Source organism: Felis catus, chromosome B4, assembly GCF_018350175.1.
Source record: "Felis catus isolate Fca126 chromosome B4, F.catus_Fca126_mat1.0, whole genome shotgun sequence".
NCBI lineage: Eukaryota > Metazoa > Chordata > Mammalia > Carnivora > Felidae > Felis > Felis catus.
This window is the reverse complement of record NC_058374.1, coordinates 60,568,574-60,593,265: the sequence shown is the minus strand read 5'-3', so window position 1 is coordinate 60,593,265 and position 24,692 is coordinate 60,568,574. Positions and strand designations below refer to the sequence as shown.

At 38.5% G+C, this 24,692-nt stretch overlaps 1 protein-coding gene across 13 annotated transcripts in view; it reads right to left on the bottom strand.

Annotated features, from left to right (window-relative positions):
• The window catches only part of ARNTL2 (aryl hydrocarbon receptor nuclear translocator like 2), a 129,051-nt gene that overhangs the window by 29,339 nt on the left and 75,020 nt on the right, over positions 1-24,692 (bottom strand). For 12 of the 13 annotated variants that reach the window (XM_023256877.2, XM_023256875.2, XM_023256881.2 and 9 more), the window contains 4 exons: positions 22,562-22,641; positions 19,472-19,564; positions 17,148-17,262; positions 16,211-16,354 (listed from right to left, as the gene is read on the bottom strand). In XM_023256877.2, coding sequence (XP_023112645.2) covers positions 16,211-16,354; positions 17,148-17,262; positions 19,472-19,564; positions 22,562-22,641 — 432 coding nt within the window. The remainder of the gene's footprint in view (positions 1-16,210; positions 16,355-17,147; positions 17,263-19,471; positions 19,565-22,561; positions 22,642-24,692) is intronic. The other variant, XM_023256882.2, reaches the window with a different exon arrangement.

The following is a 24,692-nucleotide window of genomic DNA, read 5'->3' as shown; positions in this document are numbered from 1 at the left end:
AAGCTCTCAGTTTTTCCCCGTTGAGGATGATGTTAGCTGTGGGCTTTACATAAATGGCTTTTATGATCTTTAAGTATGTTCCTTCTATCCCGACTTTCTCAAGGGTTTTTATTAAGAAAGGGTGCTGAATTTTGTCAAAGGCCTTTTCTGCATCGATTGACAGGATCATATGGTTCTTCTCTTTTTTGTTGTTAATGTGATGTATCACGTTGATTGATTTGCGAATGTTGAACCAGCCCTGCATCCCAGGAATGAATCCCACTTGATCATGGTGAATAATTCTTTTTATATGCTGTTGAATTCGATTTGCTAGTATCTTATTGAGAATTTTTGCATCCATATTCATCAGGGAAGATTTAGTATTTTCAAATACTGTAATGGAACCATGCTTCACAATACTGTAACATACTATGCAGTCCATGGAGAGCATCTTATTTCCTTTTTGTGTGTTTGCAAAGGGTTAAGAGACTAGACACAGAAAGTGCCCTTTCTCTTGGCACTTACTTGGGTGCCCTTATCTAAGAAAAATCCTTCAAGAATGTATATATCCAGTTCTAGAATTCCACAAAGGCTAAAACAAAAAATCTAAGGTGGCATAGAATTTAGACAAGGTAGAGTCCTACCACCAACTTACGACTTGTAGTTCCATATTTCCAGCCAAATTTTAAAATGCCTATTCAATAAACACAGATTTTTTCAACAAGACCCAGATTCCTTTGGTTCCCACTGCAGAGCCTTTCCAGATTGACTTCTCATGAGAATTATGTTCAAATTCAAGTTGTTTCCTATCTTACTTAGCCAGAGCTCCCATGACACAGCATCACAGACTAGGTGGCTTGAACAACAGATTTACTTCCTCACAACTCTGGAGGCTGGAATTTTGAGATCAGGATGACTGAATAGCTGAGTTCTGGTGAGGATTCTTGTTCTGGCTCGTAGACTCCTACCACCTCACTATGTGAGACAGTAAACTCTCGGCTGTCTCTTCTTATATGGGCACTAATTACATCACGGTGGCGCCACTCTCATGACTGAAACTTCATTGGGTCAAATCTTTTAAAATGTTTAGATTGCTTTTTGGGTGAAACAAAAACATTATAATGTAGATTAATTCACTGGATTCTTCATTGTTCTTGTGGATCTGAGAGCAATTATGTGGTCAATCAGGGAAAACAAAACAAAACAAAACCCAAGAAGATGGTCATTTAAGCTTTCAGTAGATGAGTGTCTACAATGTGTCAGACGTCATAGAAACATATGAAACTCTCATTCTAGTGTGAGATGCAAATACAAAAAATTATTGTGATACAGTGCAGCAAAGAGCTTAGGATTATTAATGGGTTCCCTATCAAAAGTAGATACCTGGGACTTAACCAGAAAGGGAAGATTTCCTGGAAAGAAGTGTTGCCTGTGTTTTAATGGTTCTGGATCTACCACTAGGCTTGCATTCTCCATTCCTTCCAGTAGGGTGGCCTCATGTTGCTGCTGGTATTCTGTTTCAGAGATGGAAGGCTGGTAAACCTTCAGGGCCATTTGGGTAGGTGCCTGAGTTATAGGCTTGACAGGCTCAATCTTCTCTTCCATACTGGCACCTTCTCAATTCAGGAATAAACTTTTGCTATGGTGAAGCATGTTATCAAACTGCCCTCTTAAATCTTTCATGTTGCCACTGATCATGCTGTGGGGTGCCTTGTTAGGGGACGGATCCTTTGAAATGTTTCTTAAGGCTCTCCCAGCTGGTCTACATGTCTTGGCTCTCGTGTGGTGTTCACAAGAGATCCTAAGGCAGAGAGTATACTCAGGGTGTCTAATTTGGTACTTCATAATCTATTGCATAATGGCCACTTAGCTCCCACTGGACCTAATACAACACGGAAATGTTCTTCCTTACTAGCAGGTTAGGGGCCTATTAAAAATGCAGAGATGTTCCTAGGGGCACCCCCAAGGCTCGTCTGTTACTTATCTAATTGTTAAAGCAGTGGCCTTCAAACATTTTTTATTGTGCATGCTATGAAAAAAATTTTAAGCCCTTTCATGTGCATACACTTTATATATCTACTCTTATACCAATATATTATGTGTATTATAAAACACAAAAACTAAAATTAAAAATATGAGAGAAAAAAGATGAAAAACATTGTTTTAAGAACATTTTATTCATGGTAAAACTTTTGTTCTTGAAAAATTAGAATACATCTTAATGAAGCTACATAATTATGGCTTATTATTTTTTAAGACAATGTTTTAACACATTGTGAAAGAGTGATGTGAAGGTCTGGTTCTAAATCTAACTTCTTATTCTATTTTCTTTTTCTTCATAACACTTATTACCATCAAAAAAGTTTTTGTTTTGTTCATTACTTTGGCCCCAGCAAATGGAATAGTGTTTGGCCCATACTGTGTACTTAGTAAGTATTTCTTGAAAAACAATTCTTTTTTTAACACAATACCATATAATGGCGTGTTACTTTGCATCCCTTCCCGGTCCCACATTCAGTGGCCTCATGTGGGTAAAAGAGTGACTACTTACACCACAGATGTTGGCACAGCTACAGATCAGGGCTTTAGTTGTTTTCCCCTGATTGTCTAGACCTATGAAAATGGTGGAGAAATTAATAATGAAGATTAAACGTTAAAGCATGTTGTGCCTTTAGTTGTTATGTAGTAAATAGCACAAAAGTTGAGTAAATAATCCTCTAATATTAAAAAACTATCATTTCAGCAAAGTCACTAATAATTTAAAAAATGAGTGATGTCCTGACAACATTTCTTTATGATTTTACTTTCACCTTATTACTGTAAAGGAAAGTATGTCAACCAACATTCATATCAGAACTGTGTGCAGAGAGCTGGTTGTTGAACAATGACCAGCACACCTGGTCCCTAGCCCATATGGGTCTCCAAAGTTGGCCTCAACTGCCTCCCTTCCTATCACTGTCTCCTGCATCTAGGGTGTAGTCACACTGTTCTTTGCCAAGTGCCCCCAAATGCCAAGTGTCTCCTTTCTGTTAGGAATTTATTCCCAGAGATTTTTGCATAGCTGGCTCCTTCTCATTATCCAGGTCTCAGATATCAAATGTCACCTAAGGAGACATTCTCTGAGTATTCTGAAGTAACTACCTCTTTCTAGTCCCTGTCCTCATTATTCCATATTATTGATCTCATTGTACTTTCCCCTACTTAAAATATTCATTAATTTGCATGTTGACTGGCTGCCTCCTGTGTCTATAATACAATGTTCACTAGAGCAATGACTTGTCTGTTTTTAGTGTATCCTTTGCATTTGGTATGGTGCCTGGCACATAGTAGGTACTCAGTAATTATTGACTGACCAAAATCTATTTAATTAGATACTACTATGTTTGGCAATGGTATCACACTTCTACTTTTTTTTTTTTTTAGAGTGAGCATCAATGGGGGTGAGGAATGTGGGGAGGGGAGAGAGACAGAGACAGAGACAGAGACAGAGAGAGAGAGAGAATCTTAAGCAGGCTCCATGCTCAGCACAGAGCCTGATATGTGGCTCGATCCCACAACACTGGGATAATGGCCTGAGCCGAAATCAAGAGTTGGATGTTCAACTGAATGAGCTACCCAGAAGCCTCTCTACCACTTTTACTTAAGCATAGCAAATTTGCAGGGTATTTTTTTTTTTTAACTAAGATTATGACAGAAGCTATGAGAAAATGCAAGTGAAGAAGAATCTCCACCAACAAAATTTCAGCACCAATCTTGGACACTGCTGCCCAGGGCATCTGTTTTCCTCTACTTTCCTTGCTCTCCTCTTCTGCTCCTAGATAATCTCTTACTTGAGAGAGGAGTCTAAAACAGTGGTTATCAGAAAGAATAGAGAAGTTGAGAATCAAACCTGTGAGGCTGCAAAGTTTAGAAGCACTGAGGGTGAAATCAAGTTTTACAGAAGTAAAAGTGTGGTTACATTGGGCACTAGCCATGCACCAATGCAAAGACATGACTAAAATACAAGTACTAAATTAGACCATTTGGAAATTCTTCCATTCCCAGAAGACAATTTTTTCTGAAAATCTTTTTTTTTTAATTGAAATATAGTTGACACATAATGTTAGTTTTAGGTGTACAACATAGGGATTTGACAAGTCTATACGTTATGTTCTCCTCAAGTGCAATTAGCATACAGCACTATAACAATATTATTGACTGTATTCCTTATGCTGTACCTTGTATCCCCATGACTTACTCATTCCTTAGCTGGAAGCCTGTTTCTCCCACTTCACTTCTCTTCGTCCATTCCTCCCCAACATCCATCTCTCCTCTGGCAACTATCAGCTTGTTCTTTGTATTTATGGGTCTGTTCTGGTTTTTGATTCCACATATGGTATTTGCCTTTAATCTGACTTATTTTACTTAGCATAAAACCCTCTATATCCATGCATATTGTTGCAATCTCAAGATCTCATCCTTTATGGCTGAATTAATATTCCATATTGTGTGTATGTGTGTGTGTACACTATTTCTTCTTTATCCCTTCATCTATTGATGGACACTTAGGTTGCTTCCATATCTTGGCTATTGTAAATAATGCTGCAATAAACATAGGGGTCATATATTTTTTCAGATTGGCGTCTTCATTTCCTGGGAGGGGGGTGTTAAATATTCAGAAGTAGAATTACTGGATCACGGTATTTCTATTCTTACTTTTTTGAGAAACCTCCATAGTGTTTTCCAAGTAATTTACATTCCCACCAAAAGTACACAAGTGTTCCTTTCTCTCACATCCTCACCAACAGTTGTCGTTTTGACTGCAGCCATTCTGACAGGTATAAGGTGATATCTCATTGTGTTTTTGATTTGGATTTCCCTGATGATTAGAAATGTTGAGCATCTCTTTCTAAATGTTTATTTTGGGGGGAGACAGAGCATGAACGGGGGAGGGGCAGAGAGAGAGAGGGAGACACAGAGTCCAAAACAAGCTCCAGGCTCCGAGCTGTCAGCACAGAACCTGACGTGGAGCTTGAATCCGCCAACTGTGAGATCATGACCTGAGCTGAAGTTGGACACTTAACCGACTGAGCTACCCAGGTGCCCCTGTTGAGCATCTTTGAATATACCTATTGGCCATCTGTATGGCTTTGGGAAAATGTCTATTCATTTGCCAATTTTAAATTGATTATTTCTTTGATGTTGAGTTGTATAAGTTATTTGTATGATTTAATATTAATTCCTTATTGGATATATCATTTGCAAGTACCTTCTCTCATTCAGTAGGCTGCCTTTTCATTCTGTTGATTTCTCTCAAACTTATTTTGCTGTAGTCCCAATAGTTCATTTTTGTCTTTGTTTCCCTTGCCTGAGGAAACATATCTGGCCAGACAAATGTTGCTAAGGCCAATGCCCAAAGCATTGCTGCCTATGTTTTCCTCTAGGATTTTTATGGTTTCAGGTCTCACATTTAGGTCTTTAATTGATTTTATTTTTGTATATGGTGTAAGAAAGTGGTCCAGGTTTGTTCTTTTACATGTAGCTGTCCAGTTTTCTCAGCACCATAAATTCAATAGATTGTCTTTTCCCCATAGTGTATTCTTATTTTTGTTGTTGTAGATTAATTGACCATATAAGTGGTGGGTTTATTTCTGGGCTCTGTGTACTGTTCCAGTCATCTACATCTATTTTTGTGCCAGAACCATACTGTTTGTATAACTATAGCTTTGTAGTATATCTTGAAATTTGGGATTGTAATATCTCCAGCTTTTTTTTTTCCCTTAAGATAGCTTTGGCTATTGTGGTCTTTTATGGTTCCATATAAATTTTAGAATTATTCTAGTTCTGTGAAAATGCTGTTGGTATTTTCATAGGGATTGCACTAAATCTGTAGATTGCTTTGTGTAGTACAGACATTTTAACAATATTAATTCTTCAAATCCATGAGCATGGTATGTTTTTCCACTTGTTTGTGTCATCTTCAATTTCTTTCCCCAATATTTTGTAGTTTTCAAAGAATAGGTTTTTCTTCTTGGTTAAGTTTATTCCTAGGTATTTTAGTGTTTTGCATGCAATTATAAATGGAATTGTTTGCTTAATTCTTCTCTCTGCTACTTATTAGGGTATAGAAACACAACAAATTTCTGTATACAAATTTCATATCCTGCAACTTTACTGAATTCATTTATCAGTTCTAGTAGTTTTTTTGAGTGTCTTAAGAGTTTTCTAAGTATAGTATCATGTCATTTGCAAAGGTGACCATTTTACTTCTTCCTGACCAATTCAGATACCTTTTATTTCTTATCTGATAGCTGTAGTCAAAACTCTAAGTACTATATTGAATAAATGTGGCAAAAGTAGAACATCCTTGTTCCTGATCTTAGAGGAAAAGCTGTTTTTCATGATTGAGTATGATATCAGCTCTGGGTTTGCCATATATGGTCTTTATTGAGATATGTACCCTTAAAACTCATTTTGATGAGAGTTTTTCCCATGAATGGGTGTTGAATTTTGTCAAATGCTTTTTCTGTATCGATTGAGATGATCATGATTTTTATCTTGATTAATGTGATGTATCAAGTTCATTGATTTGCAAATATTGAGTCAACTCTGCATCCCTGGAATAAATCCCACTTGATAATGCTGACTGATCCTTTTAATGTATTGTTGAATCTGGATGGCTAATATTTTCCTGAGGATTTTTGCATCTATGTTCATCAGAGATATTGGCCTGTAATTTTCCTTTTTTTGTAGAGTTTTTGTCTTGTTTTGGTATGAGAGTAATGCTGGCCTTATCAAATATACTTGCAGGCATTCCTTTCTCTTCTATTTTTTTGGAATAGTTTGAGGGGAATAGGTAATCTTTCTTTCTTTTTTTTTTTTTTTTACATTTATTTATTTTTGAAAGACACAGCACAAGTGGGGAAGGGACAGAGAGAGAGACACACACACACAGAATCTGAAGCAGGCTCCAGGCTTTGAGCTGTCAGCACAGTGCCAGTAATCGTTCTTCTTTAAGTGTTACATAGAATTCACCTGTTAATACATCCTGGACTTTTATTTGTTGGGAGTTTTTAAATTACCAATTCCATTTCATTACTAGTAACTGTTCTGTTCAGATTTTCTATTTCTTCCTGATTCAGTTTTGGAAGATTGTGTGTTTCTAGGATTTTATCCATTTCTTGTAGGTTATCCAATTTGTTGGCATATAATTCTTCATACATACAAATAAAATAATCCTTTGTATTTCTGTGCTGTTAGCAATTACTTCTCATTTCCTTTTTTTTTTTTTTATGGCTGGAATGCATACTCAGCATTTTATTCTTTTTATAAAAACTTGATGTCTTGCCCAGGAAATAAAATATGGCAGGTTTTTTTTTTTAATATGAAATTTATTGTCAAACTGGTTTCCTTACAACACCCAGTGCTCATCCCAAAAGGTGCCCTCTTCAATACCCATCACCTACCCTCCCCTCCCTCCCACCCCCCATCAACCCTCAGTTTATTCTCAGTTTTGAAGAGTCTCTTATGCTTTGGCTCTCTTCCACTCTAACCTCTTTTTTTTCTGTCCCCTCCCCCATGGGTTTCTGTTAAGTTTCTCAGGATCCACATAAGAGTGAAAACATATGGTATCTGTCTTTCTCTGTATGACTTATTTCACATAGCATAACACTCTCCAGTTCCAATCACGTTGCTACAAAAGGCCATATTTCATTCTTTCTCATTGCCACGTAGTACTCCATTGTGTATATAAACCACAATTTCTTTATCCATTCATCAGTTGGTGGACATTTAGGCTCTTTCCATAATTTGGCTATTGTTGAGAGTGCTGCTATAAACATTGGGGTACAAGTGCCCCTATGCATCAGCACTCCTGTATCCCTTGGGTAAATTCCTAGCAGGGCTATTGCTGGGTCATAGGGTAGATCTGTTTTTAATTTTTTGAGGAACCTCCACACTGTTTTCCAGAGCGGCTGCACCAGTTTGCATTCCCAACAACAGTGCAGGAGGGTTCCCATTTCTCCACATCCTCTCCAGCATCTATAGTCTTCGGATTTGTTCATTTTAGCCACTCTGACAGGCGTGAGGTGATATCTGAGTGTGGTTTTGATTTGTATTTCCCTGATGAGGAGCGACGTTGAGCATCTTTTCATGTGCCTGTTGGCCATCTGGATGTCTTCTTTAGAGAAGTGTCTATTCATGTTTTCTGCCCATTTCTTCACTGGATTATGTTTTATGGGTGTGGAGTTTGGTGAGCTCTTTATAGGTTTTGGATACTAGCCCTTTGTCCGATACGTCATTTGCAAATATCTTTTCCCATTCGGTTGGTTGCCTTTTAGTTTTGTTGATTGTTTCCTTTGCTGTACAGAAGCTTTTTATCTTTGTGAGGTCCCAATAGTTCATTTTTGCTTTTAATTCCCTTGCCTTTGGGGATGTGTCAAGTAAGAAACTGCTGCGGCTGATGTCAGAGAGGTTTTTCCCTGCTTTCTCCTCTAGGGTTTTGATGGTTTCCTGTTTCACATTCAGGTCCTTTATCCATTTTGAGTTTGTTTTTGTGAGTGGTGTAAGAAAGTGGTCTAGTTTCATCCTTATGCATGTTGCTGTCTAGTTCTCCCAGCACCATTTGTTAAAGAGACTGTCTTTTTTCCATTGGATATTCTTTCCTGCTTTGTCAAAGATTAGTTGGCCATACTTTTGTGGGTCTAGTTCTGGGGTTTCTATTCTATTCCATTGGTCTATGTGTCTTTTTGCACCAATACCATGCTGTCTTGATAATTACAGCTTTGTAGTAGGGGCTAAACTCTGGGATTGTGATGCCTCCTGCTTTGGCCTTCTTCTTCAAAATTACTTTGGCTATTCGGGGTCTTTTGTGGTTCCATACAAATTTTTGGGATTGCATTGAATGCGTAGATAGCTTTGGGTAGTATTGACATTTTAACAATATTTATTCTTCCAACCCATGAACATGGAATGTTTTTCCATTTCTTTGTATCTTCTTCAATTTCCTTCATAAGCTTTCTATAGTTTTCAGCATACAGATCTTTTACATCTTTTGGTTAGGTGTATTTCTAGGTAATTTATGCTTCTTGGTGCAATTGTGAATGGGATCAGTTTCTTTGTCTTTCTGTTGCTTCATTATTAGTGTATAAGAATGCAACTGATTTCTGTACATTGATTTTGTATCCTGCAACTTTGCTAAATTCATGTATCAGTTCTAGCAGACTTCTGGTGGAGTCTGTCGGATTTTCCATGTATAATATCATGTCATCTGCAAAAAGTGAAAGCTTGACTTCATCTTTGCCAATTTTGATGCCTTTGATTTCCTTTTGTTGTCTGATTGCTGATGCTAGAACTTCCAACACTATGTTAAACAACAGCGGTGAGAGTGGGCATCCCTGTCATGTTCCTGATCTCAGGGAGAAAGCTCTCAGTTTTTCCCCATTGAGGATGATATTAGCTGTGGGATTTTCATAAATGGCTTTTATGATGTTTAAGTATGTTCCTTCTATCCCCACTTTCTCGAGGGTTTTTATTAAGAAAGGATGCTGAATTTTGTCAAATGCTGTTTCTGCATCGATTGACAGGATCATATGGTTCTTATCTTTTATTAATGTGATATATCGCACGGATTGATTTGCGAATGTTGAACAAGCCCTGCAGCCCAGGAATGAATCCCACTTGATCATGGTGAATAATTCTTTCTATATGCTGTTGAATTCGATTTGCTAGTATCTTATTGAGAATTTTTGCATTCATATTCATCAGGGATATTGGCCTATAGTTCTTTTTTGCTGGGTGTCTGTCTGGTTTAGGAATCAAAGTAATCCTGGCTTCATAGAATGAGTCTGGAAGTTTTCCTTCCCTTTCTATGTTTTAGACTAGTTTGAGAAGGATGGGTATTATCTCTGCTTTAAATGGTAGAATTCCTCTGGGAAGCCATCTGGTCCTGGACTCTTATTTGTTGGGAGATTTTTGATAACTGATTCAATTTCTTCGCTCATTATGGATCTGTTCAAGCTTTCTATTTCTTCCTGTTGAGTTTTGGAAATGTGTGGGTGTTTAGGAATTTGTCCATTGCTTCCAGGTTGTCCATTTTGTTGGCATATAATTTTTCATAGTATTCCCTGATAATTGATTGTATTTCTGAGGAATTGGTTGTAACAATTCCATTTTCATTCATGATTTTATCAATTTGGGTCATCTCCCTTTTCTTTTTGAGAAGCCTGGCTAGAGGTTTATCAATTTTATTTTTTCAAAAAACCAACTCTTGGTTTCAATGATCTGCTCTACTGTTCTTTTAGATTCTATATGGTTTATTTCTGCTCTGATCTTTATTATTTCTCTTCTTCTGCTGGGTTTGGGGTATCTTTACTGTTCTGCTTCTATTTCCTTTAGGTGTGCTGTTAGATTTTGTATTTGGGATTTTTCTTGTTTCTTGAGATAGGCCTGGATTGCAATGTACTTTCCTCCCAGGATTGCCTTCGCTGCATCCCAAAGCGTTTGGATTGTTGTATTTTCATTTTCATTTGTTTCCATATATTTTTAAATATCTTCTCTAATTGCCTGGTTGACACTTCTCATTTCTGTTTTGGGACCTCTTTTTGAGGAGTTTGACAGCTTATCAATTTTATCTTTTCAAAGAAGTAGCTCTTGGTTTCTTTGATCTTTTCTGGATTTTCTTTCACTTATTTCTGTACTGCTCTTCATTATTTCCTTCTACTCACCTTGGGCTTTATTCTTTTTCTCATTGTTTTAGGTGTAAGGTTAGACTATTTGAGTTTTTTTTTTTTTTTTTTTTTTTTTTTGAGGAAGGCTTGTATTGCTATGAACTTACCTAAGAAGTACTTTCACTCCAAAATTTTGGACCATTGTGTTTACATTTTTATTTGTCTCCATGTATTTTTTTAAATTTCCTCTCTGATTTCTTTGTTGACCCATTGACTGTTAAGTGGCATATTGTTTAGTCTTCATGTGTTTGTTTTTAAGAGTTTTTTGTTGTGATTGATTTCTAGTGTCATATTGTTGTGGTTGGAAAAGATGTGTGTATAATTTCTATTCTCTTAAATTTGTGGAGACTTGTTTTGTAGTCTACATGTGATTTATCTTGGAGAATGCCCCATGTGTACTTGAAAAGAATGTGTATTCTGTTTTTGGATGAAATGTTCTGTATGTATCTCTTAAGTTCATCTAGTCTAATGTGTCAAAGACACTGTTTCCTTATTGATTTCTACATGGATAATCTATCCATTGATGTAAGGGGGGTGTTAAAGTCCTCTACTATTTTTGTATTACTGTGTATATATTGTATTGTATACTATTTTATTGTCCATTTCTCCCTCTATATCTGTTAATATTTGCTTTATGTATTTAGGTATTCCTATGTTGGATGCATGAATACTTAGAATTGTTCTATCCTCTCGGATTAATCCCTTTATCATTATGTATTGCCCCTTTTGTCACTTGTTATGGTCTCCATGTTAAAGTCTATTTTGTTTGATACAAGTACTGCTAACCCAAGGTTTTTTTGTTTGTTTTTGTTTTGCTTCTATTTGCATAGAATATCTTTTTTCATCCCTTCACTTGAAGTCTGTATTGGTCTTTAGGTCTGAAGTGAGCCTTTTGTAGGCAGCATATAGAAGGGTGTTGTTTTTTTAATCCATGGAATCACTCTATGTCCTTGATTGGAACATTCAGACCATTAACATTTAAAGTAATTATTGATAGGTATGTACTTATTGCCATTTTGTTTATTGTTTTCTGGTAGTTTTTGTAGTTCTTCTCTGTTCTTCTCTTGCTCTCTTCCCTTATGATTGATGACTTTTAGTGTTTTGCTTGACTTTCTTTCAACGTTTATTTATTTTTGACAGAGAGAGAGAGACAGAGCATGAGCGGGGGAGGGTAATAGAGTGAGGGAGACACAGAATCTGAAGCAGGCTCCAGGCTCTGAGCTGTCAGCACAGAGCCTGACGTGGGACTTGAACTCACAGACTGCAAGATCATGACCTGAGCCAAAGTCGGATGCTCAACCGACTGAGCCACCCAGGCACCCCTCTCTCTCACTACTTTTAAAATTCTCTATCTTTGTTGTTTTTTTTTTTAATTTTTTTCAATGTTTATTTTTTGGGACAGAGAGAGACAGAGCATGAACGGGGGAGGGTAGGTAGAGAGAGAGGGAGACACAGAATCGGAAACAGGCTCCAGGCTCTGAGCCATCAGCCCAGAGCCCGACGCGGGGCTCGAACTCACGGACCGCGAGATCGTGACCTGGCTGAAGTCGGACGCTTAACCGACTGCGCCACCCAGGCGCCCCTATCTTTAATTGTTAACATTTAATTATGATGTGTCTGGTGCAGACCTCCTTGGGTTCATCTTCTTTGGGACTCTTGTGCCTCTTGAATCTGGACAACTGTTTCCTTCCTTGAAATAGAGATTTCTTCAAATAAGTGTTCTGCTTCTTTCTTTCTTTCTTTTCTTTTCTCTCTCTCTCCCTCCCTTCCTCCCTCTTCTCCTCCTGGGACTCCTATAATGTGAATGTTTGTTTGCTTTATGTTGTTGAAGAGATCCCTTACCTATCCTCTCTTTTTAAAGTTCTTATTTTCTTCTTGCTCTTCAGCTTGGGTGCATTCCATTACCCTATATTCCAGACTGCTGATCCGTTTTTCTGCATCTATTAATCTGTTGATTCCCTCTAGTGTATTTTTCATTTCAGAAATTGTATTCTTCAACTCTGATAGTTTTCTTTTATATTTTCTGTCTTTGTTGAAGTTCTCACTGAGCTCTTCCACTGTTTTCTCCAATCTGGTGAACATCTTTATGATCGTCACTCTAAACCCTTTATCAGGCGTTATTACTTAACTCCATTTCATTTAGTTCTTTTTCTGAGGTTCTTTCATTTGGAGCACATTCCTCTATCTCCCTATTTTGCCTGACTTTCTGTGTTTGTTTCTATGAATTAGGTAGAACAGCTATTTTTCCTAAACTTGAAGGAGTGGTCTTGTGTATGGCCATTCCCTGTGTGGACTCTGTATCTGGCGACTTTGGCTGGTTGGAACTGTAGCTGGTGTCAATGGGGGTCCTAGGGCACTCCATGCTGGGACTGCCCTGGTGGGATGCCAGAGCTAAACTGGGCATAAATTGAGGTGGACTTATGACCATCTGCACAGAAAGTGCCCCAGTGGGACAGCTCAAGTGGACATAGGCTAGGGAGGTCCCTGGATTCTCCACAAAGAAGGTATTCTGGTAGAACAACTGAAAGAGAAGTGTATACCAGCTAGTGGGTCCTGGAGCTGTCTGCACAGAGGGAATCCTGGCAGGATAGCTGAAACTGAAGTGTAGACATGGGCTGGGGTGATCTCAGGGCTCTCTGCACAGAGGATGCTCAGGCAGGATAGCTGAAGCTGAAGTGGGTGCAAGCCACAGTATGGGAGGGTTCAGCATACAAGTTGCTCTAGCAGAGCAAATGATGTGGAGATGGGTATGGACCTGGTGTTCCCAGAGCGCTAGGATGCCCTAGCAAACCGTTTGGAACTGAAGTGATGTGGGCCTGGAGTATTCCAGTGTGGTTTGTACTTGTGTCACCTTGGCAAAGCAGCCGGAGCTGTAGTGAGGTGACCATGGGTGTCCTGTTCTGCACTGTTGTGGAGCTGCCTTAGTGGGACAACCGGGCTGGTGTAGACTAGGGGTCTGGGGTTCAATGAGGCAGAAGGCCAGCTAGGTCACCCAGACCCTGCTCTCATCCATACTATCAAGTTGGAGGAGGAATGTGAACCATAGTGTTCATCAGCCTCTCTGACTTGGAGAGAGTTCCAGTAGCTCCCTGCCATTTGACAAGGTTGTAGGGCTGGTTCCTGTATATTCTAGTTGCACTTTTAAAGTGTGGCTTTTTTGTGTGTCCCAGGGCAGACAAATCTCCTCAGAGTCCCACAGTACTATTCCTCCCCACTACAGTTCACAGTGTCGGCTAGGGTTTCCCTTTGTTACTGTGCCATTCTGTATGTGGTCTTGTATTGTGCACAAGCTGTTCAGTCAGCCCTCAGATCTTCTTTAGGAGGAAGTACTCTATAAATAAGCATAGATTTGGTGTGTCTGTGGAGGAGGTGAGTTCAGGGTCTCCCTATGTCGCCATCTTGGACCAGAACCATTAATCTTTAAAACACTTACAAAACCTGATAATTTTAGACTTTACTCAACTTACAACTTGTGTAAAACACCACCGAGATCTCGGTCATGTTAAAGTAGTTGCATTGGCTGCCATGTTTTTCTCTCACATGGATTGCTGTATAGATTAAGGGATTCACTTATGGTTGGATCTACCCAATATGATATTGGTTTACTTCCAGTTAAATCCTAAGGGTAAAATGTACTACAGTCCAGGGTCTACATGGAGCATGACTCCTTGGACCATCCATGCAGAAGGAATATTCTTGCCCTTGGAGACTAGTTCTACATTATATGGCAATGTCAAATATAAGATGAATTGGCCGACTTGGGAAGGAAGGCAGAGAAAACAGGCACCCTGAGGTAATGACATCATCATCTGCTTGCACGGTCCTAAGAGTTTACATGCATTACTTCTAGTAATACTCATAACAGCTCCTAACATTTATCTAGTGTTACTATGCTAGGAACCATGGTAAGCACATCACATGTATTAACTCATTTAATCCTAATAACTACCCTAGGAGGTTCTGTAATTTTCTTTTTATAGTTGAAAAGAGTAAGACCCAGAAGGATTTAGTAATTTATCTTAAGTCACAAAGTTAATCACAAGTTAGGATTTAAACCTCAACAGTTTGGTTCCAGAATCAATGCACTTACCTACTCCACAAAACATACAATCCTGTGAATAATCTTGTTTTATAGATAAGGAAACTTGGCTCAGAGGGATTAAGAAACTTGTTCACTACTACAGAGCTAGCAAGTGATAAAGCAAAATTTGATCACAGTCAGCTGGATTCCACAGCCTCTTCATTACCAGGTCAGTTGTGACTTCACCCCCAGGGGGCAACTCTTGCACTCAGAGCCAAGGGCAAGAGGGCAGCAATTGATGGATTAAAACAGTTCCTCTCTTATGACTGCTGATTCATTCCACTTATGTTTCTTTAGAGTGTAACAGACGAGCAGGGGATTTAGGTTTGAGTGTGAGTTTTGCTTAGTTCCCTTTCTGCAAGTTATTGAATCTCTTCAAGTCTCTCTTCTTTGATTCTAAATCAGGGGTAAGAATAGTGTTTTCATGGGAATTAAAACACTTAGCACAGTATCTGATCTGGCACAGAAATATACTTAATAAGTATTTAGTGATTATCATCTTGAGTGGTCACCAAAAAAGACTTGACCAAAACTTGTAAATAAATAGGATCTTCCAGCTCTATAGAAATATCCTGAGATTTTTATAAATATCTCTGAGCTATTATATATTCTGAGAGGGAGAGAGCTAGAGAGCAGGAGCACAAGTTGGGGAAGGGCAGAGGGAGAGAAAGGGAATCCCAAGCAGGCTCCACAATGTCAGTGCGGGGCCCGATGTGGGGCTTGAACTTATGAATTGTGGGATCATGACCTGAGCCCAAATCAAGAGTCTGACACTTAACCAACTAAGCTACCCAGGCGCCCCTATATAAATATCCTTTTAAAGGATATGAAAGCAAATCTCACATTAAAATTTGCATAGGAAATCCTATACATAATAGGTTAATATATTCTTAGGCAAAAAAGTGTGAGACATTTTGTAGTCCCTGGAGTTTCTCGGTTAAGTAAAATAGATGAGTGTTAACTCAGTTCAAAATGTAAATAGGACAAACCTATAAAAGAATCAGAAGAAAATAGAACTAGAAATATTTACCAAAGAACTAAAAGAATTGAAACATCTTAAGAAACTTTCACCAATTAATCAAATCGGGCTCTTGTACTATTACAGTTTTTCTTTAAGGACTTACCTTTTATATTTTAAAAGTAACAATGGTATTTCATAACAAAAGTTTTATTTCAATCTCTTCCCATTTGATTGCCATTTGATTCCAACAGTACCATTAAAAACTTGGGCAATAAATAAAATATGTAATTACCTGATAAATTTGAAAGATATGATGAGCCAGTCTTAGTAACTCTGGTTAAAAAACAATCTTATGTCCTTTGAGGCTTTTGGCCTCAATTATTTGCCTTGACCATACACTTTATTATTTCTGTATAGAAAGTTTTTAGGACGCTAATTTTATACGCATGCCTTAAATCATTTGACATCTTAAGATGATGATACCTTTTTTCTTTGAGGTGGATAAGCATTCATGCTCTTCTTTGACAGAGATTTTACAACGCCTTATCCGACAAAAAAAGGATCGTCTCAAGCCAGAATACACGTGACTCCTTCCACTGTGGAAATTACTATGAACTTGCAAATCAGCTTTCATAGCAGGAGGGGGCAGGAGAACAGGTGGAAAAGAAATTTTTCATATAGATAAGAAATGTCAAGGGACACATTTCAAATGTGTTGAAAATTGAAAAAGAAAAATGGTTAAAGCAATGGCATCATTGTACAGTAAACCACAAAGTGAAATATACCAAAAAGAGCATTTGTCAAGGAATCATATTTTTATACCTTCTAAACACTTGTAACTTATCTTCCTTTTTTTGCCCTGGGTGTAGAAATAAAAGAAATCTAAAAGAAATGAAATTTTAAAAAATTTTAATGAAAAAAACCCCTTAACTCTAGTAGTAATCAATGGCATAAAGCATCAGTACAGTATAAATAATTGTTTGGCACTAAACATTTTCAGGGAGGTCTTTTCAGAGAAGATAAACAATATTTACCCTTCCAAAGTACAGTTACCAAGGTCTTTCAAACTGAGTAAACCTAACCCATATAAGAAAGAGAATTGTTTATCAGCATGTAGCTGAATAATAGAAACTCCAGCAATTTTTTTAATCCCAAATGATGCTTTCTTATAAAGATTGTATTAGCATATGAAAAATAGTGAATATGAAATAATCACATATTCCCCAAAGCATCTTCATACGAATATGAAGGAATTCTCTAGTTATACTGTTTTTTTGAGCTCTGAGGTTAATGATCATAAAGTTTACTAAATCTCTTTATAAAACCGTAATTGCCTAATTTTCAAAATATTATATAGTTGTGCTTTTAAGTAAGTATCATATTTACATAAAATCACAGGCATACTGAGATGAGCACTTACTTTTGGCATCCATCAGCTTCTCCCTCGGTGAAATATCAGAAGAAAGTTGCTCCTTTACTTTGGCAACATCCTTTGGATGTAAGAAGTCAAATAAGCTTTGTCCAGTCAAGCTAGCCTATTTATAAGGTAGATATTTGTTTAAAATTAGTACCACAATTTTTCTACATTTCTTCATATAAATGTATGGTAAAAACTGTTAAAGTGGCTTTTTCTTAAGCTCAAAAATACATCTACTGCACTGTGTGACATTAACTTAGTGTTAAAAGCAGGGTGATACTTGTAGATAGAAACACATGCACACAAAACCGTATCTGGAAACACACAAATCACAGACACGTAATTGCTAATGTTCAGTGGACTCTTGTGAACGTCCCCCAATTCACTTGTTACTTCTAAATCTTATTATGATTTAAGCTTTTTTTACGTGGTAAAAGTAAAGAGATTGTCATTATAATATAATATGGAAGTCACAGAGAATCTGTAATTTTATGGTGTGACTCAGATTTAAAAAAAAATCACTATATTATTAAAAAACAGAATTTGGGGTGCCTGGGTGGCTCAGTCAGTTAAGTGTCCGACGCTTTGTTTCAGTTCAGGTCATGATCCGGCAGTTCATGAGATCCAGCCCCTCCTTGGGCTCTGCACTGACAGCGTGCAGTCTACTTGGGATTCTTGCTCTCTCCCCCTCTCTCTGATAAATAAACATTAAAAAAAAAAATCAAACCTGGAATACCTTCCATTTCCCATTCCCCTTCTCCCAATATGTAGAGCATTCCTACTCTATGTTTTTACTTGTATGGTCTCATCATCTAGAATTCATTACTCCTTTCTCTACAAACTCAAAATTCCCTAGCCACTTTAGTCAATTGCCTTTTACTCCCCAGACTCCCTCCTCAACTTGAAATGTCTTCCTTCCCTTGTCTGCTCATCTTAAAGCCTAAGCAGACATTCTACTTTGTATGTGAAGCCTTCCCTGACCCACAGTGATTACCCTTCTTTTGAAATCCTTTATTAGCTAGGTAGATATTATAGAAGGCAGAACAAATGGACCAGCTGATACAATTAGCCTGGTGGCAGTTAGATATCTCATATTTTTAAAACTAGCGTTTTATAAATCAATCTACTGTGTCATTGGTTAATAGAAGTTTATACCCATAACTCTTTGCCTCAAAGAAAACCTGGTTTATGAGTCTAAAAAGCTGAGGACCAGACCCCGTATGATGGTGGGGATTTCAAAGTCCTCCTGAGTAGTCAGTGCCCATGTCACTAATTTGGAACTTATGTGCTATCCTGAATTGTTATCTTCACATGTGTGTGTGCATGGTGTTCTCTATCTTCTGTTGGAAAATAACCACGTCTTGCCCTGCTTTTGTGTCCCTTAGGCAGCTAAAACCAGCTGTATGATTCATTGGGTTCTTACTCCTTCCATAAGTAAGTTCGCAGCACCTCTTCTTTTTATCTATGAATCTTGTATCTCTCCAAATTTTCATGTTTGGGGAGAAAATAGGTGAAATTAATGGGAGTTATTTAAGATTAAATCCGTGGTCAATTTGATTTCTATTTTAAAGGAGACCACAGCATGATCTCACGGTGCATGAGATCGAGCCCCACGTCAGGCTCTGCACTGACAGCAAGGAGCCTTCTTGGGATTCTCTCTCCCTCTCTCTCTCTCTCTCTCTCTCTCTCTCACTCTTTCCCTCTCAAAATAAATAAACTTTAAATAAATAAAGGAGACCACAGGTGCTAGTTTATTCACTGGTGGATTATTGTTAGTGCTATAGCTTTTGAGTAACTTTTTTATTACTGGCAAGTATTAATTTATTAATTTAAATTAAATGGTGTTCAGGAATGAGGAGGTAAAGAGATTACAAAGCTAGATAAATAAAAGATGTATTTTAGAGTTTGTTGCCAGAGATTAGAGCAAAAGCTAACATGCAATGCATATAACCTAATAATATATAATAATGCTGTCTTTTGGAGGAAACAGAAGGGCAACTAACATTTTTCAGACAGTCTCAAATATGACAGCTATGTCTTTACATCCCGAGAGACCCATGTAACCACCATTTCCCCTTTTTACTTAAGAGAAAGTTCAGGCTCAGGAAAATTAACTTGCTGGAGGTCAAGAAGTGAATACTCTTGTCAGCAATAAACACCCATACTCTTTCCATACATCTTTCCATCTCTCTTGGAGTTCTTCTAATCAAGCAAACCTCAGCCCCCAGCACAGTGGGAAGACAGGGTTCAGGAAGAGAACCCAGAAATAAGTGTTTGTTCAAAAAAAAATTAAACATCAGGCGGAAAATATCCTCAGTTTTGGATACCTGATCATAATTAAGTGTTTTGGAGACTGATTTTGAAACGAAGAGAATTTTTCCTCTTTCACATCCAACCACAAATAGGAAGCCTTCTGCAGTCTAGGATTTAAAAATATAAAAGTAAATATTTTTAAATATCTTCTTTCTTACACACATTCAGAGACTGTGAAATTGCTGTAGCGATAAAACTAAGAGTGGTTGGGGCAGCTGGGTGGCCCAGCTGGTTGAGCATCAGACTCTTGAATTGGTTCAGGTCGTGATCTCACAGTTCACGAGTTTAAGCCCCGCATCAGGCTCTGTGCTGACATAACCGAGCCTGCTTGAGATTCTCCCTCTCTCTTTGCCCCTACCCCGCTCACAATCTCTGTGTGTCTCTCAAACTTAACAAAACAAAAAAAACTAAGAGTGTTCATAGAGCTAGTAAAATTAGGAAATTTTCTTAAGATGTAAAAGGATTTGTGAAGGACATCAAATTGAATGAACTCCAATCTAAACTCGTTTTTGACATGGAAAGTTTAGCCATGAAATATATGGTTGAGAGATTTTCTAATACAAAAAACACCTATACCAAATTCTATACCGCATACAGAAACTATAAAGATACCAAAACACATCCATAGCACTTTCCCGAGGATGTTCTGAGATGAAGGGACTGTGTAGACTAGGGACAAGGAAAAGAGAAGACATCCTACGATAGATATACTTTTTAAATTATGATAAGGTGCCGCTCATTTAAAACTAAATTAAAAAAATTCTAACATCAGCTACTCCCACTGAAATCTGCCCAGGACATCCTTTGGGAAGCAACCTATATGGAAATGGATATGTATGGACACAGGATGAGTCTGGCACTCCATTGGACATTTCCTTGATTAATTTCTACTAACTGGAAACAAACATGAAGTGACTTAGGCAGACATATTCTATTAGGGCAGAACCAGTATGTATTAAGTTATGAATGAAAGAATCACCTAAAGATTGGTGAGAAAGTTTCCAAAGCATATTATACATTTTTCTAACTTTAAAAATCTTCATCTTCCGGGTACCTGGGTGGCTCAGTGGATTAAGCATCTGACTTCAGCTCAGGTCATGATCTTGCAGTTTGTGGGTTCAAGCCCCGTGTCAGGCTCTGTGCTGACAGCTCAGAGCCTGGAGCCTACTTTGGATTCTGTGTCTCCCTCTCGCTCTGCCCCTCCCCTGCTCATGCTCTGTCTCTCTCAAAAATAAATAAACATTGGGGCGTCTGGGTGGCTCAGTCGGTTGAGTGTTCCACTTCGGCTCAGGTCATGATCTCGCGGTCTGTGAGTTCGAGCCCCACGTCGGGCTCTGTGCTGACAGCTCAGAGCCTGGAGCCTGTTTCAGATTCTGTGTCTCCTTCTCTCTCTGACCCTCCCCCATTCATGCTCTGTCTCTCTGTCTCAAAAATAAATAAACGTTAAAAAAATAAATCAATTAAAAATAAATAAATAAATAAGCATTAAAAATTAAAAAAAAAATCTTGATCTTCAAAAAAAAATCCTTTATATTTCTATCAGGAATATCATATTTAAATTCATCTGTTCAGGGGTGCCTGGGTGGCTCAGTCAGTTACGTGTCTGACTCTTGATTTCAGCTCCAGTCATGAACTCATGGTCATGAGATGGAGCCCTGAGTTGGGCTCTGTACTGGGTGTGGAGCCTGCTTAAAATTCTCTTTCTTCTTCCCTCTGCGCCACTCCCCCCCACCCCCAATACATACATACATACAGCTGCTCAAATAAAAGAAGGGCCTTATAGGGGTGGCTGGGTGGCTCAGTCAGTTGAGCGTCCGACTTGGTTTCAGCTCAGGTCATGTTCTCAGGGTTCGTGAGTTTGAGCCCCACGTCAGGCTCTGCATTTATAATGCAGAGCCTGTTTGGGATTCTCTCTCTCTCTCTCCCTTTCTCTGCCCCTCCCCTGCTCTCCCTTCCTCACTGTCTTTCAAAATAAATAAGCTTTTAAAAAATTAGAAGAGGGGCACCTCAGTGGCTCAGTTGGTTGAGCGTCCGACTTCAATTCAGGTCATGATCTTCCGGTTTGTGAGTTCGAGCCCTCTATCAGGCTCTGTGCTGACAGCTCAGAGCCTGGAGCCTGCTTTGGATTCTGTGTCTCCTCCTCTCTCTGCCCCTCCCCTGCTCATACTCTGTCTCTCTGTGTCTCTCAATAATAAACATTAAAAAAAATTTTTTTTTTAATTAGAAGAAAAAAAAAGGTTAGAGAGGGAGGGAGCCAAAACATAAGAGACTCTTAAAAACTGAGAACAAACTGAGGGTTGCTGGGGGGTGGGAGGGTGGGTAATGGGTATTGAGGAGGGCAACTGTTGGGATGAGCACTGGGTGTTGTATGGAAACCAATTTGACAATAAATTTCATATTTAAAAAAAATTAGAAGAAAAAGGGACAAGTGTGTGTGTGTACATATATATATATATATATAGTGTGTGTGTGTGTGTGTGTGTGTGTGTATATATATATATACACATACATACATACATACATACACAAAGAATCTTTCTGTTTAATCATTCTATGGCTTAAAGGCCAGGAGTCATAGCACAAGATCAAGACACTTATCACCTCCTGGGGGCAGAATAAGCCAATGACATGGTCATATTTTCCATGTCAAATAACCTCTAGACCAGTGAATCTGAAAACCCATGCATGTGTAATGATGAGAACAGAAATGTCAAAGCATCAACTGATAGCTCATAATAGTAACTGGCTAATGTTCAGAGAACAGAATCCTGAAGGAATAGGATATGAGGTAGATGACTTTGAAGGTGGTGGTGACGGGGGAACAGATCCCATGGCATAGGAGGTAAGTGCAGTAGGTGGTGTAAGTTTAGCATTAAAGACAAGCTTTGCTCTGTACATTGGAAAGTACCTACCCCGTCTCTACTTTCATCATCCCATGCTAAGGCACGGTTACTTGTGCAACTTATTTTTGTATTAAGGGAAATGTGGTGTAATAGAGAGTCCCGTGTGTTTACAACTGGAAGCAAACTGAAGAAAGCCTGTGTCCTACTCAAGCAAAGTAGAAAGGACAAACGCAGCTTAGACAAATAGATCTCTTTACTTACCTTAAGGATTAAGTGTCTGAGCTCATTATCCTGAATAAATGAAGGTCTATAATTATCTCCTGCATAAGTGTTAGTCATACCTAAAAATAAATCCAAAAGTTATGGAAAATAGAGTTGGAAACGTAGTAAGTGTTCAGTGAACATTAGCACTGTTGTTCCTGCCAATATTGAAAATGGTATTTTCTCTTTTAGCACTTTCTAAGACCTTATTGTGATCATTCTTTCATTATTACTAGATTAAAATGTCCTGCTTTTATGCTGTAAATTCTTAGAACTACTTATTCCCTTATACTTAGATGTGTAGACAGTAGGAGCTGTATTTAAAAAGAGTGATATCTCTAACACTACAACATGCAACAATATTCAACGATCTACTTATTTCTGTAATTTCTTAGCTTATTAAAACTGATCATGTGAATTACCCCAAAGAGGAAAACTGTGGAATTTTAAACCATTTCTATGGATTCATTAAATTTTCCATATAGCTCTTTAAAAATCATAGGGAGACTTCTGATAATATACAAATATGTATAAAATATAAACGAAATAATGCAAGCCCTAAGCACAGAGTATATTGTATTAAAGTAACTGAACAGCTGGCAAAATAAGGAATCAGCAGGTCAAAACCTAGGTCAAAGATTGAACGAGAGAAGTAAGGGAAGCACCAAATCACATTTGCCCTGAAGGCATCTACCCACCTTGACAGGAGAAAGCCCTTTGTGGCCACAAGGGGGCGCAGGGGACAGTCCACCAAGCCTAGGTGCCCAGTCTCCAGATAACCTCCAGGCAAGGGTGATTCACAGGTAAATCAACTTTCCCTCCCTTTTACTTCTCAACATCCCTAACCCCAAGCCTTCTTCCTGAGGATCGCAAGAAAAGTTGGTTTTGCAAGAGAAAGATGGGTTAATGCCCTGAGAGGGTCCTCCCCTCTACCTTGAGATATTTTAACTACACAGTGGTCCTTGGATGGATTTGCAGCTCAAACTCACAAAATACCTAAGTGATGGGGGGGGGGGGGGAATCACACCTCATGGTATGATTTGATAACGTTTTCTCAGATTGGTAGCACCATTATGAGCCTTGCATAAGTAAACGAAAACCTGTCAGGGGTACCTGGGTAGCTCAGTCAGTTGAATGACCGACTCTTAATTTTGGGTCAGGTCATGATCCCGGGGTGATGGGATCGAGCCCCATGTGGGGCTCTGTGCTGAGCATGGAGCCTGATTAAGATTTTCTCTCTCTCTTTGTCTCTCCCCAGATTTCATGCTCTCTCTCCTAAAAAAAAAAATCTATTTTTCAGAATCTATCTTCTAGGTAGGCCACCAAGAATTCCCTCAAACGATTTCTTGTTATAATTACTACACAGCAACCTGGTGGGAGGAAGTTGAGAAAGAGCTGAAAGATACAGACTGCGTTCCAGGCCAGCGTTCCAAATACATCAATTTGAGCAAAGCAGTGATAAATGCTTGTCTGGCTTGAAGCAAGGTTGGCAGAGGGATGCTGGGGAAACCCTGTCAGGGTAAATTGGCCAGAATAGGCGAGCCCTGACAGTGAGTGAGGACGTGCTCTTGAGAAAATGAGGGGAGCAAGGGCAGAGCTAAAGCTAGGGTGAGGTGTGTTAATAAAATGCATGCCGTGACATTCTGTACATGTGCCAATGAGGGATAATGAATTTGGATTCTCAGATTTCTGCTGGCAAAAACCAATGAGGAAACATGATTGCTCACCTTTATGACAGTGTTCATTAGGTTAAAATGATCGAAATCACAGTAACTATTCCTCCCCCTCCTCCTCTTACCAACTCCAACATGAGTAAACACTGTGCTTGTCCTTTATATATATTATTCTTTACTCTTGACAACGACCCTATCAGGTAAGTGCATTATCCCTGTTATAGATACAGAAGCTGAGGATTAGAATGTTAAATAATGGGAGTAAGTCACACAGCTCTTAAGTCAAAGAGCCAAGATTTGAACCCAGGAGGTTTGCTTCTGGGACTATATGCATGTACCATTGTACCCTACTGGGCCCCAGTGTTATGACTGCACACATATAATGCCCACAGTTTCTCTGAAGGCACATGATGAAAAGAAGGGCTACTCTAAGTGTGGTCTGCGGACCAATGTCAGCA